At 42.5% G+C, this 14,751-nt stretch overlaps 1 protein-coding gene across 2 annotated transcripts in view; it reads right to left on the reverse strand.

The window, feature by feature from the left end:
* LOC115781212 (unconventional myosin-IXAb-like) overlaps positions 1-14,751 on the reverse strand; it is a 145,286-nt gene that overhangs the window by 6,826 nt on the left and 123,709 nt on the right. Inside the window, exons 24-40 of one of the 2 annotated variants that reach the window (XM_030730734.1) lie at positions 13,110-13,411; positions 11,044-12,237; positions 10,375-10,459; positions 9,975-10,175; positions 8,072-8,169; positions 7,884-7,984; positions 6,798-7,018; positions 6,337-6,453; positions 5,997-6,185; positions 5,781-5,828; positions 5,253-5,364; positions 3,840-3,901; positions 3,300-3,492; positions 2,472-2,600; positions 2,257-2,362; positions 1,998-2,129; positions 1,777-1,900 (exon numbers count right to left, since the gene is read on the reverse strand). In XM_030730734.1, the coding sequence (XP_030586594.1) occupies positions 1,777-1,900; positions 1,998-2,129; positions 2,257-2,362; positions 2,472-2,600; positions 3,300-3,492; positions 3,840-3,901; positions 5,253-5,364; positions 5,781-5,828; positions 5,997-6,185; positions 6,337-6,453; positions 6,798-7,018; positions 7,884-7,984; positions 8,072-8,169; positions 9,975-10,175; positions 10,375-10,459; positions 11,044-12,237; positions 13,110-13,411 (3,414 nt within the window). Of the gene's footprint in view, positions 1-1,776; positions 1,901-1,997; positions 2,130-2,256; positions 2,363-2,471; positions 2,601-3,299; positions 3,493-3,839; positions 3,902-5,252; positions 5,365-5,780; positions 5,829-5,996; positions 6,186-6,336; positions 6,454-6,797; positions 7,019-7,883; positions 7,988-8,071; positions 8,170-9,974; positions 10,176-10,374; positions 10,460-11,043; positions 12,238-13,109; positions 13,412-14,751 lie in introns of both variants that reach the window. The other variant, XM_030730733.1, reaches the window with a different exon arrangement.

A 14,751-nucleotide genomic window follows, 5' to 3' on the forward strand; every position in this document is an offset into this window, starting at 1 on the left:
ACCCATCAGCAGTGGGGATAACCTCCTGCCATTAATGAACATATTGTTCAGTGACCTAGGTCAGCTGCTAGATATGGGGAATCCCCACTTTCTCCATTTCAGTCAATAACATCAGGTAGGTATAGCCAATCACATAGCACAAAATGATCAGATGATTAGGCAAAGTCAATCAGGCATGAGAAAAAAAGGCTGCATATCATTAGCATATATTATCATAGCATTAGCAGCCTGAAATCCTCCATGCTGTTTATGCTCCACTTCAAATAAATAAAGCCAAAGTGTACAAAGGGTAATAAACATCCAGGAATATGAATATGGTGTTGCACATCTTTGGAGAGTAAAGAACACACATGCCAGATTTCACGGCTCTCCTTGTGGTTTTGCAGTCTATAGACTGCAAAGGTAAAAGCTCACAGACAGATAATAATAAGTATATGCATTTACATTTCTGAAACAATAGTTAGGTGTGATCTAGATGTCTGCTAAGCTCTCACTCACGAACCAGACTGAACTCAGTTCTACCCTTGCAGCTATTTCTTTTAGACCTTTAATCAACAGGAAATTCCTCAGTGGCTGAGCATGAATTCATGATTTAAATTAGGGTTGATTCAGGTTTTTCTAACAGCCTTTTCACCTTTCACTGTTCAACAAAGTCGTAACAGAGGCATTTCATTTTAGTTCTGTATCTCTCACCAGTTAAAGTGTTGGTTTTTTTTAATCCTTGGTGTATTGTAATTTTATAAGAATGAAAACTGTATTATTATTATGTATTATTATTATTTGTATATAAAAGCCCAACTGGGGACCGGGGTTGGAAGCTAGCAATGTTATCTCTGTGTGGACCAATTTCATCCTCTGTATTGGGACTATCTGAGATCTCTAATTTAAAGAGAATTAGGGATATTCTTTCTTTCAAGTACTTCTGGTACTCGACACATGCTGTAGAGATAAGAAAAAAATATTATTATAATGTCATTTTATAACCTTATCTTGGCAATTTTTATCCAGTCGAGATATCTCTAGACCTGCAAATCATTAAAAACATTCTTACTTGGAAAGTGTGGACATATCTGGTTGCTAGAGGAATTCTGTGAAGCTGAAAGCATTTTTCTGATTAATGCTTCCCAGAAAGACATTTTACACACCATGCTGCTCCTCAGGGAGTACAATGATTTAATTCCTTGGTGAAATCATGTAATAGAAGATTTACTGTATAATGTTACATATAGTATTCAGTGTGAGGCACTAAGCTGCTTTTTTCTGCTGGAACATATTGTGGGGAAAAAAAGCTAAAGCAGTCAAAAACTCATTCTGAATTTAATTTTTTTTTTCGTATTTTTTCAATTTTTTAACCTTATTCTTCTGATCTTCAGAACAAGGTTATTTTTCCCTGGTATAAATGATCCTATGTGTCCCAAAGAGTCCTTCAACATCTTCTATGACTTTAAGTCAAAAAAAAAAAATTGAAGCCAAGATGCAAATAATTAAAAACTTGAAAGATATTATTACATTACTATTACAGCAGGATCATTCACATACAGCGTTACGGTGTCCACCCCCTTCAAATGTGTTTGTCAGCTTTTTGCATGTGTAAGAAAAACACAGCAAAAACTGCAGATGACAGATGTAGAAAAACACACAGGAATGAACTCCTGCCATGGCCGGGTGAAAACCATGCCAGCCGCTCATGGAGCTGAAAACTGACCGACTTTGATGAGGAGTGAGAGGGAGAAGTAGAAAGCTGCCATGCTAACATCTTTGGCACTTTGACCTTACCATGGACTTCCTGATGTGGGTCAGCCTGCTCTTGGCTTTGTTCTCTGCAAACTCCAGACTGCTGATGTCCTTCAGACGAGCTTTGTACTTGCTCATCTGCTCGTTGATGATCAGCTCCACACACCTGCAGACCAGAGAGCCATTTATATTAGAAGCAAACAGAGCAGAGATGTTCTGTATCCCTCAAAGATTAAGTGTTTCTGGCCAGTTTGTGGACATACGCCGTGGTTTTGCTGATGTCTTGGACACTCTGCAGAGGGTCAATGGTGTCGGGACAGCGAAGGATGCAGGGAGCAAACACGATGGCGAGGGCGTTGGCTGACATCCTGTTCGTCTCCTCTTGCAGAGCAATCCTGTAACAACAACATCCTCTTAATCCTGATGCCGATCCATACAGAATATAACACCCGTTCCTGAACTTAAAACCTTTTTTTTCAGATTCAGTCTGTTTGCCATATTGATTCTTATATCATCACTCACCTGACCAGATGGAAGATAAGGCGCTCCAGCGTGCTGAGGTGTGTCCTGCTGAGCTGGTCGATCACTGAATACACGCCATTGATCACATCGCGCTTGTCTGGCTGACCTGAAAAAGCAAAATCCCACCACAGAGTTCAGGCAAATGCATTTTCTGAAACTAACTAATTGAAAAAAATAGTAAATAAAAAGAGTAAAGAGCATAAGTGTGAGTTTACCCATGGCTCTCAGGAACTCCTCGTAGAGTTCAAAGGTCATGAGAGGGCTTGGCAGGTCACGAAGCCACTGTTTGAGCACACTGGCAATGACGTGAATATTGTATTCATCCAGGTTTACGCTGCTTACATCTGAAAGATAAGTTCAGACCAATGAACACGACTTTCCTTCTCTTTTTATCATCTTTCGTGTTTGAGCTGTCAGACAATCAAAATTACAAGCAAACGATCCAATTCAATTCAGTTTTGTTTATATAGCGCCAAATCACAACAGCAGACACATCGAGGTGCTTTATATTTTAAGGTAAAGACCCTACAATAATAGAGAGAAAACACAACAATCAGATGACCCCCCTATGAGCAAGCACTTGGTGACAGTGGGAAGGAAAAACTCCCTTTTAACAGGAAGAAACTTCTGGCAGAACCAGGCTCAGGGAGGGGCAGCCATCTGCCACGACCGGCGGAGGGTGAGGGGAAGGAGACAAGATCCCAGGAAGAGACACAAATCCCTTTGGGGTTGCCTTAGGAAGGTCATCTGAAAGAAAAGTCAGCCAACTCAAACATGCAGAGCTAGCTGCTGTGGTGACTCCTTGTAAAAAAAACAGCCAAAAGTGGATTTTGTATATTATATACATATCTTTAATTTTTTTTTTTTAAGAAGTCATAACTACTAGCTTGGTATACAGCCCTTTAAACCCTGCAGTGTTAGATCCAGGATCTTTATCTTCTAGATTTTATATTCAGACTTCTTTCAAACGTTTAAATGTGCCGCAGGAATCCTGAAATACTCATTTGTATTGTATTTTTCACTGATTTCTGACTCTGCCTCACCTGTGTCCAGCCCCTGTCTGAGTTCTTTGATCTTATTGGTGGAGCCCGACTTCCTGTAGATCCCCTCTGTGTAGAGGCCGTGCATCTCGATGTAGTTGATGAGCTTCTCCACCAGCTGGGGGACAGTGCGCTCCTCGCTGGTCAGACGGGACAACTCCACACCAAACTGCCGCGATGACAGCTCCGGGTCGTACTTATACACAAACACACAAGCACAAAAATGCAGCATATTAAACTGAGTCTACCACATGGGCCGACAGGCTACACAGCACAATGATGAAGGATGAAGTCACTGAACTCACTTAGTAACGTGCATTACACAGTAAAATCTACCAAAGCTGGTAAACATCTGAGTGTAATGATGGAACATGCAGACATGTCCTTTTAATAAGGCTGGACATCAAAGGTGACTGTTCTAGCTGATGATTGTCCTGCACTGTGATATCGATTTTCTATTACTGACTTCATTAGTTTTAAAAACAGCGAGAAACTGCGTCATCTTAAAATGAGAAACATCGAGACAAAAAAAGCTCCGCCTACCTTTTTGCTGCACTTCGTAGTCATTTTGGAGCAGCACTTCCTGTGGCAGGCGTAGCGACACACTGTAGGCAAAACATACAAAAATCAGACAGGAGGCATCTCTGCAACCTCCTCACAGTCACGACAGCAGCAGGCAATGCCGCAGCCATTCACGACCTCAAAGACGCAGGAAAGCGTGGAGGTGGCAGAGCGTTCTGATGGGACGTCTGCTCTCAAAGTGCAGACGGAGCCCTGTAACTAGATAGAAGACAGATTTATGAAAGGAGTGGGAGGGTTAATCCAATTTTACTGACACTCAGGCATGCAGGGAAAGTGTGTTTGTTTTGTGTGTGTGTGTAAGGAGTACCATGTGAGTGGAAAGAAAAACTACCCACATGGATGTGAGTGCCTGTGGTAAGTGAGTTAGGAGAGCATTAGGATCTGCTGCTGGTGTGTGTATATGTGTGTGTGAGAGATCCTGGGCAGACCTACACCCTTTGCAGCCTGAATTTAGACTGACTAGCAGACAGCTGACAGCTACTGAAAGAAAAATTAAAGCAACAGTACTGATAAGTGTCACCTGACTGCAATTTTGCATTAAGATTAACACACTTTATGCATGTAGCTCTGATCGCTGTAGTGTTAGTGTAAAAGAACCCGATGTACCTGTAATTTACATTGCAAACTATGACCAGAAACATGGTGCAATGGTTAGCACTGTAACCTCACAGCAAGAAGGTCCTGGGTTCAAATCCACTGTCCACCTTCTGCATTTGTAAGCGTGGGCTCTCTCTGGATTTCCTCCAATAGTCCAAAGACATGAATGTGAGGTTAACTGGTGATGCTAAATTATCCATATGTTTGAATGGTCGTCCGTCTCTCTGTTTTAGCTTTGCAATAGACTGGCGACCTGTCCGGGGTGTACCTCGCTCTCTTACCTAACGACAGCTGGGATAGGATCCAGCCCCCCCACAAATTGGATAAGCATAAAAAAAATGGATGGATGGCTCACTAATACAAGCAACAGAAAGAAGCTTCCTCTGAAGGTCGTCTGGGCTCTACCTTAGAGATAATGTGAGGAGGCCGGTCCTTCGGGAGGGGCTCAGAATAGAGGTGCTACTCCTTCACACTGAAACAAGCCGGTTGAGGTGTTTGATAAGTGCAGGTACGGCATGAAGAATGATGTATGTAAATGGGGATATCTAATAAACGTAGGCACTGACACATGGCACCACTTCTTTCACTGTTTCTTTCCATGGTATGTTTACATAGTGTGGTCTTCATTGTCTTTTTAAAACAAAATCTTAAACACTTTAGCTCCACCACGCTGAAATGAGTCAGTTTAACAGATATAGGCTGTCTGAGATGTTACCATGAAAAAAAAAAAGAAGCTGCATTTAATCATTTAATGTGTGTTCCTTGGAAAGTCCTTACATTTACAGACGCAGGCTCGGTCCATCATCCAGATGAGGGAGGAGCAGTACTCGCAGTAGGTGGGGATGCTGTACTGAGTGGACTTGAAGATGTGGCCGTTGTGTTCCTCCACCTGCAGGGGGCAGCAGAGCCATCAGTCAGCTCAGTTCAGATATGAAACAGAGACTACCTATGAAAGCTGGAGGCATCCAGCACACTGGTCTATGAAGCACTGTTTAAAAGCCTATTTGACTCGAAATGGGACCATAATTTGCTCAACAACCATCATGCTCGCTTAAATAACAGCTGAAACAAGCGATTCAGACCATAATCTCATTCAGAAAGTGTTAATTAAGGTCTGATAGACTTTTATAAAATATATACTTTGCTTCTTTTTGCAAGTAGAGAAATCGCCCCCTGCAGGTCATTAGAAAGAAAGCTTTATCGAGTATCTCTTCAGCAGTGGTGCCTATATGTTTTTACGATTATTATTTCATTTTTTTTCCCAAGATTTCTTCCTTCAAACTACCAAAGCATTTTTCAACTCACAATGTCAGTTTCCTTCTTCCTTGACTTCTTCCGTTCACGTTTGGGGGCCTGAAAAGAGCAAAAAGACAAAAATGTGTATTTTCTGTGTTTCAGTACCTGTAATGCTTTAAGATTAGCCATTATCTTTACAGCAATTCACATTTTTATTAAGTTATATCCTATAAAATTATTTTCTGTTATCTTTGAATGAATCTATCCAGTTTTAAACCTTCTTACCCTGCCGATGGTTCCCTCCATGGGCTTATACTCTGTCATGAATTCATCCAGGAACACCTTGAACGTGTTGACCCACACCTTCACCGGTGACTCGCTCCAGTCTCTCTGCTCCAGACGCATCGTCTTCTCCAGGATGTGCTCAAACAATGCGTAGAGATCCTTGTAACGGATACTTTTACCATCATCCATCTGGTGGTGAGAAGAAAAAAGAAAGAAAGGACAGAGGAAGGGTAAATCTAGTTTGAATGGCTACTTCTCTAATCTTTTAGTATCTCCCTGATCATGTGATCCATCAAGCAGCCGACAACAACCAAAGAGAAAAAGAGGGTTGCGGACTCACAGCGAGGGCAGTGGAGTACGAGTTGAAGATGTTGATCCTGAACTCCTTCAGTGCTTTCTTAAAGACAAGATCCACCATGGTGTCCTTTTTACCATCTTCAGAATCAAGGTCTGCAATCTGGAGAAGCAAATGTTTCTCAGGTTAACAGTAAATGATAAATGCAGCTTTATAAAAAAACAACTCACACTAAAACAATCCAGATGCATAAAGTTGTACATTTTTATTTTGGGGTGTACTGTCCCTTTAATGTTGTTTAGTATAACTAACTACACACAGTGTGCTGTGTGTGATTTTTAATCAACTGGGCTCTTAAAAACACATTTTACTACATTATTATTTACTGCTGTAACTGGAATGTTATGTACCATGAGGTAACATTTATAACTGTACAAACAGTCGAATCACACAAACACTACTCTTTGTGTGAGTCAGTGAAGTGTGCGCAGGTTTTGCCCTCTGACCTTCTTCATGAGGAAGTCATTCATGCTGCGATAGTCGTGGGCTGAGGTGAGGATGTGCAGCGCGTCATTCTGCCACTGGGCGGGTTCCAGAGCGATGCTGCTGATCTTCACGCTGCGACGCCTCCTCATTTTAGGAGACGGCTCCTTGTTCTCCTTGCTGTCCCTGACCCCCCCAGATGAAGCCGCCTCCAAATCTGGACTGTGAGGAGGAGACGGGCCTTCTGCAAGACAAATATAGAGAAAGTTTAGGTTTCTAGGAGTAAACTACCTTATGCTAAACTCTGCCCTTCGTGAATTCTGCACACTATGTCTAAAATTTACTGCTTGCAGTTCTGGCACTATTTTTATTGATTTGGATTTGTTTTTATTCCACACAGGTGTGATCAGAACATTCTGGAAGTGGAGCTACTCTTGGATCTCATCAAGATTTAATGCAGCTGCTATTTATAGACTGCTCCATGGAAGTCCTGTTCTGTCTCCACGCTCTTGTGCCTCGTGATGTGTGTGTGTGTGTCTGGGTTTGAGTCCTCTGTGCTGTCTGTCAAAATCCCCAAAATAAATCTTAACTAAAAAGAAAAACTGCTGTGTTATCAGGGACCACAGTTCAGGTCATTTTAAGTTAACGTTCTCCCTCAGAGGCCCCGGGACGCTACAGGACAGCTCCGTGTTGACAATCTCACCCTCGTGGGATAATTCACAGTGCGCACCCCACGTTGACAAACGTGCTCCTGGTTTCTCTGCCTTTGGGATGTGAAACTATGAACTGCTGAAGACTACACAGTCAAAGCTCTCATCATCAGCGATGATCCTTCATGTGAAATGTGTTGTTTTCTGCACATCCCCAAAGTCCATGACAAAATCCCAAAGGAACAGTGCAGGTGATCACACCAGACCTTCCAGGAAGCGATCTATAAACAGCAGCAATGCTGAAAGCAGTCCTGAGGCGCACAAGGAGATGATCGTGAAGAAGAGATGCGCCAAATTTAAATCAGGTAATGTATTTGATTTTTCATACGATCACATCTGGCCTGTGTGTGCTTATAAATCCACTCAGTGGCTTGGATGGCATATTTAATAGTATTTTACCATGTGTTGCTCCACCTTCACTCATGCTGGCCTGCTTCTCCCTTGACAGTTTTTTCTCACTGTGTTTCGTCTTACTCCAGAATCGCATCTTCCCTCTCATCCTGCTAAACAAAAAACAACAACAACAACCCCCCTTAAATATCCAGCATAAAAAGTGAGATGTAAAAAAACAGACTTGAGCGATCTACCTTCCATCCTGACTGGAGGTTTTCCTGAGGACCTCCATCTTACCCAGGTCCCCTGATGACATGGTCTTATGTATTTTCTTCTGGTCTTTGTGAGACGACTGGAGAGAAGACAATGATGCAGAGTGAGAAAGAGCACAAAACCTATTAAATCTGTCAGCTGATAAGACTGTGACAGGATTTTTATAGGTTTAACAGAGGCTGTTTCCAAAACTACTACTAAAACATTACTACTACTAACGTCAACTATTGTGAGGAAACTGAAAAAAAAATCAGCACCATAAACATGCACAGGTCTGATAATGAGAGTGTGTGACAGATAAACGTGTGTGTTAGATTCTGCAGGAAATCGTCACCATTAGTGAGAAGCTACTCTGCTCAAGGTTTTATTGATTCCAGCATGCAGGAGCAGTGGCGTGCAATGTAACGCGTGATGTTTCGTTTCAAGGACAGGTCTAGTTCTGGAGGTCAAAATCCATGAGTCAAACAAGAGTTTGAAGTGGAACAGCCTATGCTCAGTGCTGTGAAAGAAGAAGTAGGTGCACGAACATCTAAATAAAATATCATTCTGAGTTTTAACATTTTATTTTTCCTTCAGGACAGCTGCAGCACTGTGAGCAGTTTGGACTGAGAGGATTTCTTTTGTTATTGTGAACCTATTGTGTTCAATTTAACTTCCATACTCTTATTCTTGGACCGTACCTTTCAGCTCGTTTTCTCTTATTTTGCATAATGCATTCTCCAGCCAGGCTCCTTTTTTTTATTCTTACCCTCTATTAGACTAGCTTTGCATGATTCACAGTTTATTTATCTTATATTGGGCCTTGGTATAGGTCATTAGATCAGCCTTTGTCTGTTTGAGCTCCTCTCGCTTTAACACCACCAGCCCTTTCTTCTGATTGGCTGATGCTCACAAACAGAAGGTTTAAACAGCAGGTGGGTGGAGCTTCTGTGCTTAAAGCCAGAGCTGTGTGACCAGATTAGAAATATCCCCTCTCACTGATGTCATATAGAGTAGAAAAATCTGTACGAGTTGGAGCCTTTAGAGCAGTCTGACACCTGAACTTTTGGCTTACAGGGATTAATTAACATTACATATTCTGGCCTGATAGAAAGCAACAGCAACTCAACAGTCACTCAAATAACCGCTTGTTAGAACTACAGTGTACTCGTCTTCTGATGAGCGCTTCCATCACGCGTAATGTCTGAAGCTCCAATCCTCTCAAACTGGTTTCTTGAACTTGACAGTGACAGAAAATAAGGAAACGCATAACAGGTCCACTTCAAGTATAAAAGTTTCAAAATTTGATGACTTGGAACTTCTCACTCTTTTTCATGAGACTTTGGTTCCATTTGGTCCATCATATCTCTGGACTAATCAAACAACAATGCAAAATTGTGAGGTTTAAAACCTGTCGTGATTTTTATTTTTTCCTCATTTTACTGTCAGAATAAATAATTGGATAACTGAAAGAACATATTAAATGATGATGACATTTTTGAACAGCACGTGTTAATTGAATGAAACCAGCTGGAACTGTGAGCTGAAACTCACAGATGTTGATGCTTCCCCTAAAAGAGAGAGTTTATGTGAAGTGAAAAAGATGGTGTCGTCTAGAAGCTTGGACCTTATTTTCAAACTAGCAGCCACCAAAGCAACGTGCAAGGCCATTCACTGCACCGAGTGACCTTCATCAGTGCTGGCAAAAAAAAGTCCTGCCATATTAGCAGAGAAACATCTGTTTGGCCTGACAGCATTGAAAAACGATAGTGGTGTTAGCAGTGTTAAAAGCCTCCTCCCCCTGTCGTGTGGGCAGATGCACGGGAAGAAAGTAGAAAGGGGGCACCGAAGTGGACAGGAAACTCGTGTGGAGGTCAGGTGACCTCTGCGGATCCGGTATTTTACCATCTCGTAGTCACTCTGACAGTCAGCGTCAGGGTGGGAGTGTGAGGGAGACAGGGAGGGGGGCAGCGTGCAGGAGTGGGCAGGGATGTAGTATTCATCGTCGTCGTCCGACTGGGTCGCACCCTCTGAGTTACAGCGTGTGAGGAAGTCGGAGCGTGTCCGGGACATTCGGGCTTTCTTTTTGGGGCCAGGGCGACCCACCTGCTTCCAGGCAACCATAAGAATATATCAGCTGTGTGCGCGTTTGTTTGTGTGCTTGCATTTACTTGTTTAGTGTCCTGGAATAGACTCAAAGTACATAAAACTGTAAATCCAGAATCTCAACTGAATTAGTAAAAATTATGATGTGCAAACGATGTGAAAGTAATGCGTGAAAGAGCACGCGGCTCTGAGGTCCTACCTCTCTGTTTCTGGATCCAGCAGATTTGGAATCATCTCTGAACATGGCGAGAGATCTTTCCTGGTTCACCAAATCCTTATCGGACCTGCACCACACCAACACAGTTTTAAAGGTTATACTTTAGTTATCTGCTGACTCTAAACAGCACTAATGAAGTCTTTGTTAGTGAAAGACTTCATCAGTGCTGCTTTGACAGTGACACAATCCTTTTTTAAGGAAGGAAAACTGGTGATAAAACTGTGCACTTATCTGATCCAGGTTATCCTACTGACACCATGTGAACATGAAACTTAACACAAATGTGTAAATCTTAACTGGGATTATTCCCTCTCATGCCCAACAAATATCTGGTGTCAGAGGACTGGCCAAACCACAAACTCTACCTGTTCAGTATTCACAGGAGAGATTGCTGCCCAAGCCCACCGTGTGCATGCGGGGAGCAGCAAATAAAGGAACACATCAGTAAAACTCATACAGACTAAAAGACGGATCAGTCACCCTCCACAGAGCAGACCACAAGGCAGGGTGTTTGTCTTGAGGAGTTTTTTTTTTCCAGTAAATTGAAACAGAAGAGGCACCGCAGGTGCAGAAAGGTGTTAAATTTAAATAGCTTCAGCAAAACATGCATCTTTGCCCTGCAATGCAAACATGAAAGTACAATTAGCTTACTTGGAGAATGGCAGCTTGCGTCTAGGTGGGGAGAACACAGTATTGGAGGATTTCTCCACCATGTTCACAATCACAGTCTGGGCGGAGCTCTTCTTCTGGGCTTTTGGGGGTTTGGTGTCCAGGACCGGGCTGGGGACCTCCTTTGCCGGCCTGATCGCTCTTCTCTCCTGCTGAGTGGGGAGTTCAGCGGGAACACTGGATGTCGGCTTCAAGACTATCTTGATGTCCATCTCTGCGGAACAAATCCCCGGAACTTCATGACTCTCTCCATGAGGGAAGGGGACCTTCGAGGACTTGTCAACCCCAAATATGTCTCTCTTTGCTTGGATAGAAATCCCATGAGGTTTTTCCTTGTCTGATTCGATCTCAAGACCTGCAATAGGGGCCATTTGGGAACTGGGTGCGCCTGTTTGAGAAGATCTTTCTAGAGTTTCAGCTGCCAGCAGCTCTCCCTCTTCCAAAGGACTCTCTTTCTGCATACTGATCAACACCACTACCGGCCTTCGAGAGGTGGACTCCCTTCTGTCTTTGTGTGATCTGCTAGGGCTTTCAAATTTTGGTTCATGAGCTGGACTTTGGTCAGAAGCAATATAAAATGTTGCCCTTGGGCCCTCCACTCTGTTTGGCAGCTCAGTCACAGCTTTTTCATTGTAGTTGGAATCTCTCAGCCCCTCCTGAAGTTGAATATCCAGAGTTTGGGGTTGTTCCTGAAATGCAGTTGACTGAGAACTATATCCTCCAGAGCCTTCGGTCTCCATGTCTTCCACACCGAGCACCTCAAAACTTCCATGACTAGCCGGGGACCCTTGGGGTGAATGTTTGTGATGCTCATCCTGTTGGGTTGGGACCGGGTCTTCTGGCACCGAACCCCCTACACTGGTACTTCGGACTTTGAGAAGCTCCAAGCTGAACTGTGCCTGCTCCAGCTCTCTCATTCGTCTGCTCTCTCGTTTCGACCGGTTCTTATGGCTACTCTCGTCTAGGCTCTTACTCCGCTCTGAGTCATCTTCTTTTTCCATCTCTGCTGCGTAAAACGAAACAGGCTTAGAGTCTTCAGAAAGCTCCACAGAGACATCCTGGCCATAACTCTCCAGTCTGGATGAGGTGGGTTCTTTCACGGTTTCTTCATCCATCGCTGCTGACGGACTTGTTAGTTTGCTTAGTCTCTCGTGCTGCTTCTTGAAGTCTCTAAACCTGAAAACAGTAATAGTGAGAAGCAACTGTGAACTCACGACCGTGTATACACGACAAAGACGAATGTAGCCTCTGGGAAAATATGAAAGGGCGAGTGTGTCCAAATACTAAAATATTTAAATACTGAAAACAGTGAGAGGAGTCGACCCCTGTTGACCATTAGGTGAAAAAAATGCAGGTTTAAAGCACTTCTGCATTGGTTCCACTCTTTGTTTCTACCTGACAACATTTATAGTTCTTATATTATTATAGTCATCATTGCATCTTATATGAAAAAGGTCTCTCAACAAGATGGACTAAGCCCCATCTGTTCTTGTTTCCCAGTTAAGTTCTCATTGGTAAGCTGCTCTTTCACATCACTTCTGTCAGACTGATGCTCTGGGCTTTATCAGACTTGGTCCAATGACTGAAGATCCCTGACTGAGCTTGGCAGAACTGCTTTTATCTTCTTTGCTCCAGCCACCTTTTAAAATGTACCCAAACTAATTGTTTGGTGACTCCCAGTCAATTTAATTTCTCAATCATAGCCATTTAGTTCCTGTCTGCACCTGTTTTCTAAATTAGATTAGAAGTAAAAATAACTACACGAAACATTTATCGGTAGAGAAACAGATCAATGCATTTCTAGCATGGATGAAGATCCAAAGTGTTTCTTTCATATAATTGAATTTTTCTATGACCCTATTTACCAGGTGTGCAGTAAATCAGTGCAGTTTAATCTCTGAAAATATGATATTAATACGGTATGCATACATAAATCACACAAATTATTTTACCCCCATTTAAAATATACTACTAAAAAAAAGCATCATTCAAAAGAAACTGACTCGTGATCTTCTCAGACTCCCCATAGACTCAACTCATTTACCCACCTGAGTCGAGCCAGGTATCCCCTGCCCACTGCCTGTAACTGTATCACCGCTCTGTATGTTCTGCGGTAGCGCTTCCTCTCCTTGGATCCTCTCCAGGCCATTTGAATTGTTGTAGCTGCCAGAGCCCTACGATGGCAGCAGTTTCTCCAGGTCCTCTGTATAACGATCGCTGAATCCCGCCAGTGCAGGAAATTCCTTCGCTCCCTGTAACCCCTCCAAGCTGCCTGCAGACACACCGCCGCCCCCTCCTCAACACTCAGATCAATGTTGGACTGCCTGAAGAGGCAGAAACGCCACCATCGCTGCAGAAACAGAGAAAGAGAAAGAAAAGCATGCTGAGGTAAAACAAATGTGGAAAAGAGTCAGCTAAATTTTGAATATTTTTTAAAAGAAAAAGATGTTTATCCCTCTTTTGTTCCCTCTAAAAATCCCTATTTCAGCTGGGCTGAACCGACACAGACTTTAGGTAAAAGATTCACAAAATTTGATGCTTTGTATTCATTCAGTACGTCCAAGCAATGTGATACAGCATGACTGACAGCACTGGAATGCTTGACAAATTCGAAAAGGCAGAAGACACCTTGCATTATTTTGATTAAGGATAACTCGAATTCAGAACTTGAACTGTAATCTTGGAAGAGCAACACAGAAATATAACCAACAAGCGCCGAATAAACTTTGCAAATTAAAAGCTCGCTGGCTTACACTAAAAACATTAGATAAACATTCACAGGTGGATAAAAACATATTGACATATCTAACAGTTTATATTTAGATGCTCTGACTGACATTCATCTCCTAAATATTATCTGTGCCCAACTGGCTCCTGCTCTCGAATGACCAGGTTTGTTTCCTTTCAGCCTGACAAGGATTTGGACAGCTTCCCTCTGAGGACTATTTCAGAAAAAACAGAGAATGAATTTGTTGTCTTTCATTCTCTCTCTCTTCCACTCAGTTTGCATTTTCTCCACAGTATTTACTCTATAGCGTATGTTCTTATAATAACTCATTAAAATTTGCTTTATGTCATGAAAAGTGAACACATCGAGAGACCTCCAAAGAATCTACTTTTGCTTCCTTTAGATAGATCTTGCTCACCAGAGGCTCTCTTTCCTTCATCTTGGCTTGAACTAAGCTAAACAGCAAGTGACTTTGGGCTTTTAGAAAGCGATGAAAACACACTGCTCCAAAGGAAAGGTGTGGGTTTGATTTGTAACACAAGACAAAATGAGAGCTGCATTTTGATGCAGGCAAAGGTGGTGCCCGGGCAGACTGTGCAGCACCCAGGACACACAATATCCACTGGATTGTTACCTTGTATACGGGTGCAATCACACTAACATGGATTTTGTGTTCGAGAATTTGCTAGTTAAAGACCAAGAAGACAAATAATATACTTTATATTCCAAAATCCTTAATGGTCAGAATAAAGAGTGACCTTTCCCGTGAGGGCATAAATGCTTATCATCTCACTATATTTAAAGAACCAGAATATGTATACACAAAGAGTTAATACACAGCTGTTAATCAGCTCGTGCTTAAACAGTCAGAGATTGAGAAGCCTTAATGGAAACTCCTCCTAAAGTGCTCTGAGGGAAAACTCCGGATTAAGAATGCCCTTAGAGCAGTGAGGAGAGCACAG

This window comes from Archocentrus centrarchus, chromosome 6 (genome assembly GCF_007364275.1).
Source record: "Archocentrus centrarchus isolate MPI-CPG fArcCen1 chromosome 6, fArcCen1, whole genome shotgun sequence".
NCBI classification, from domain to species: domain Eukaryota; kingdom Metazoa; phylum Chordata; class Actinopteri; order Cichliformes; family Cichlidae; genus Archocentrus; species Archocentrus centrarchus.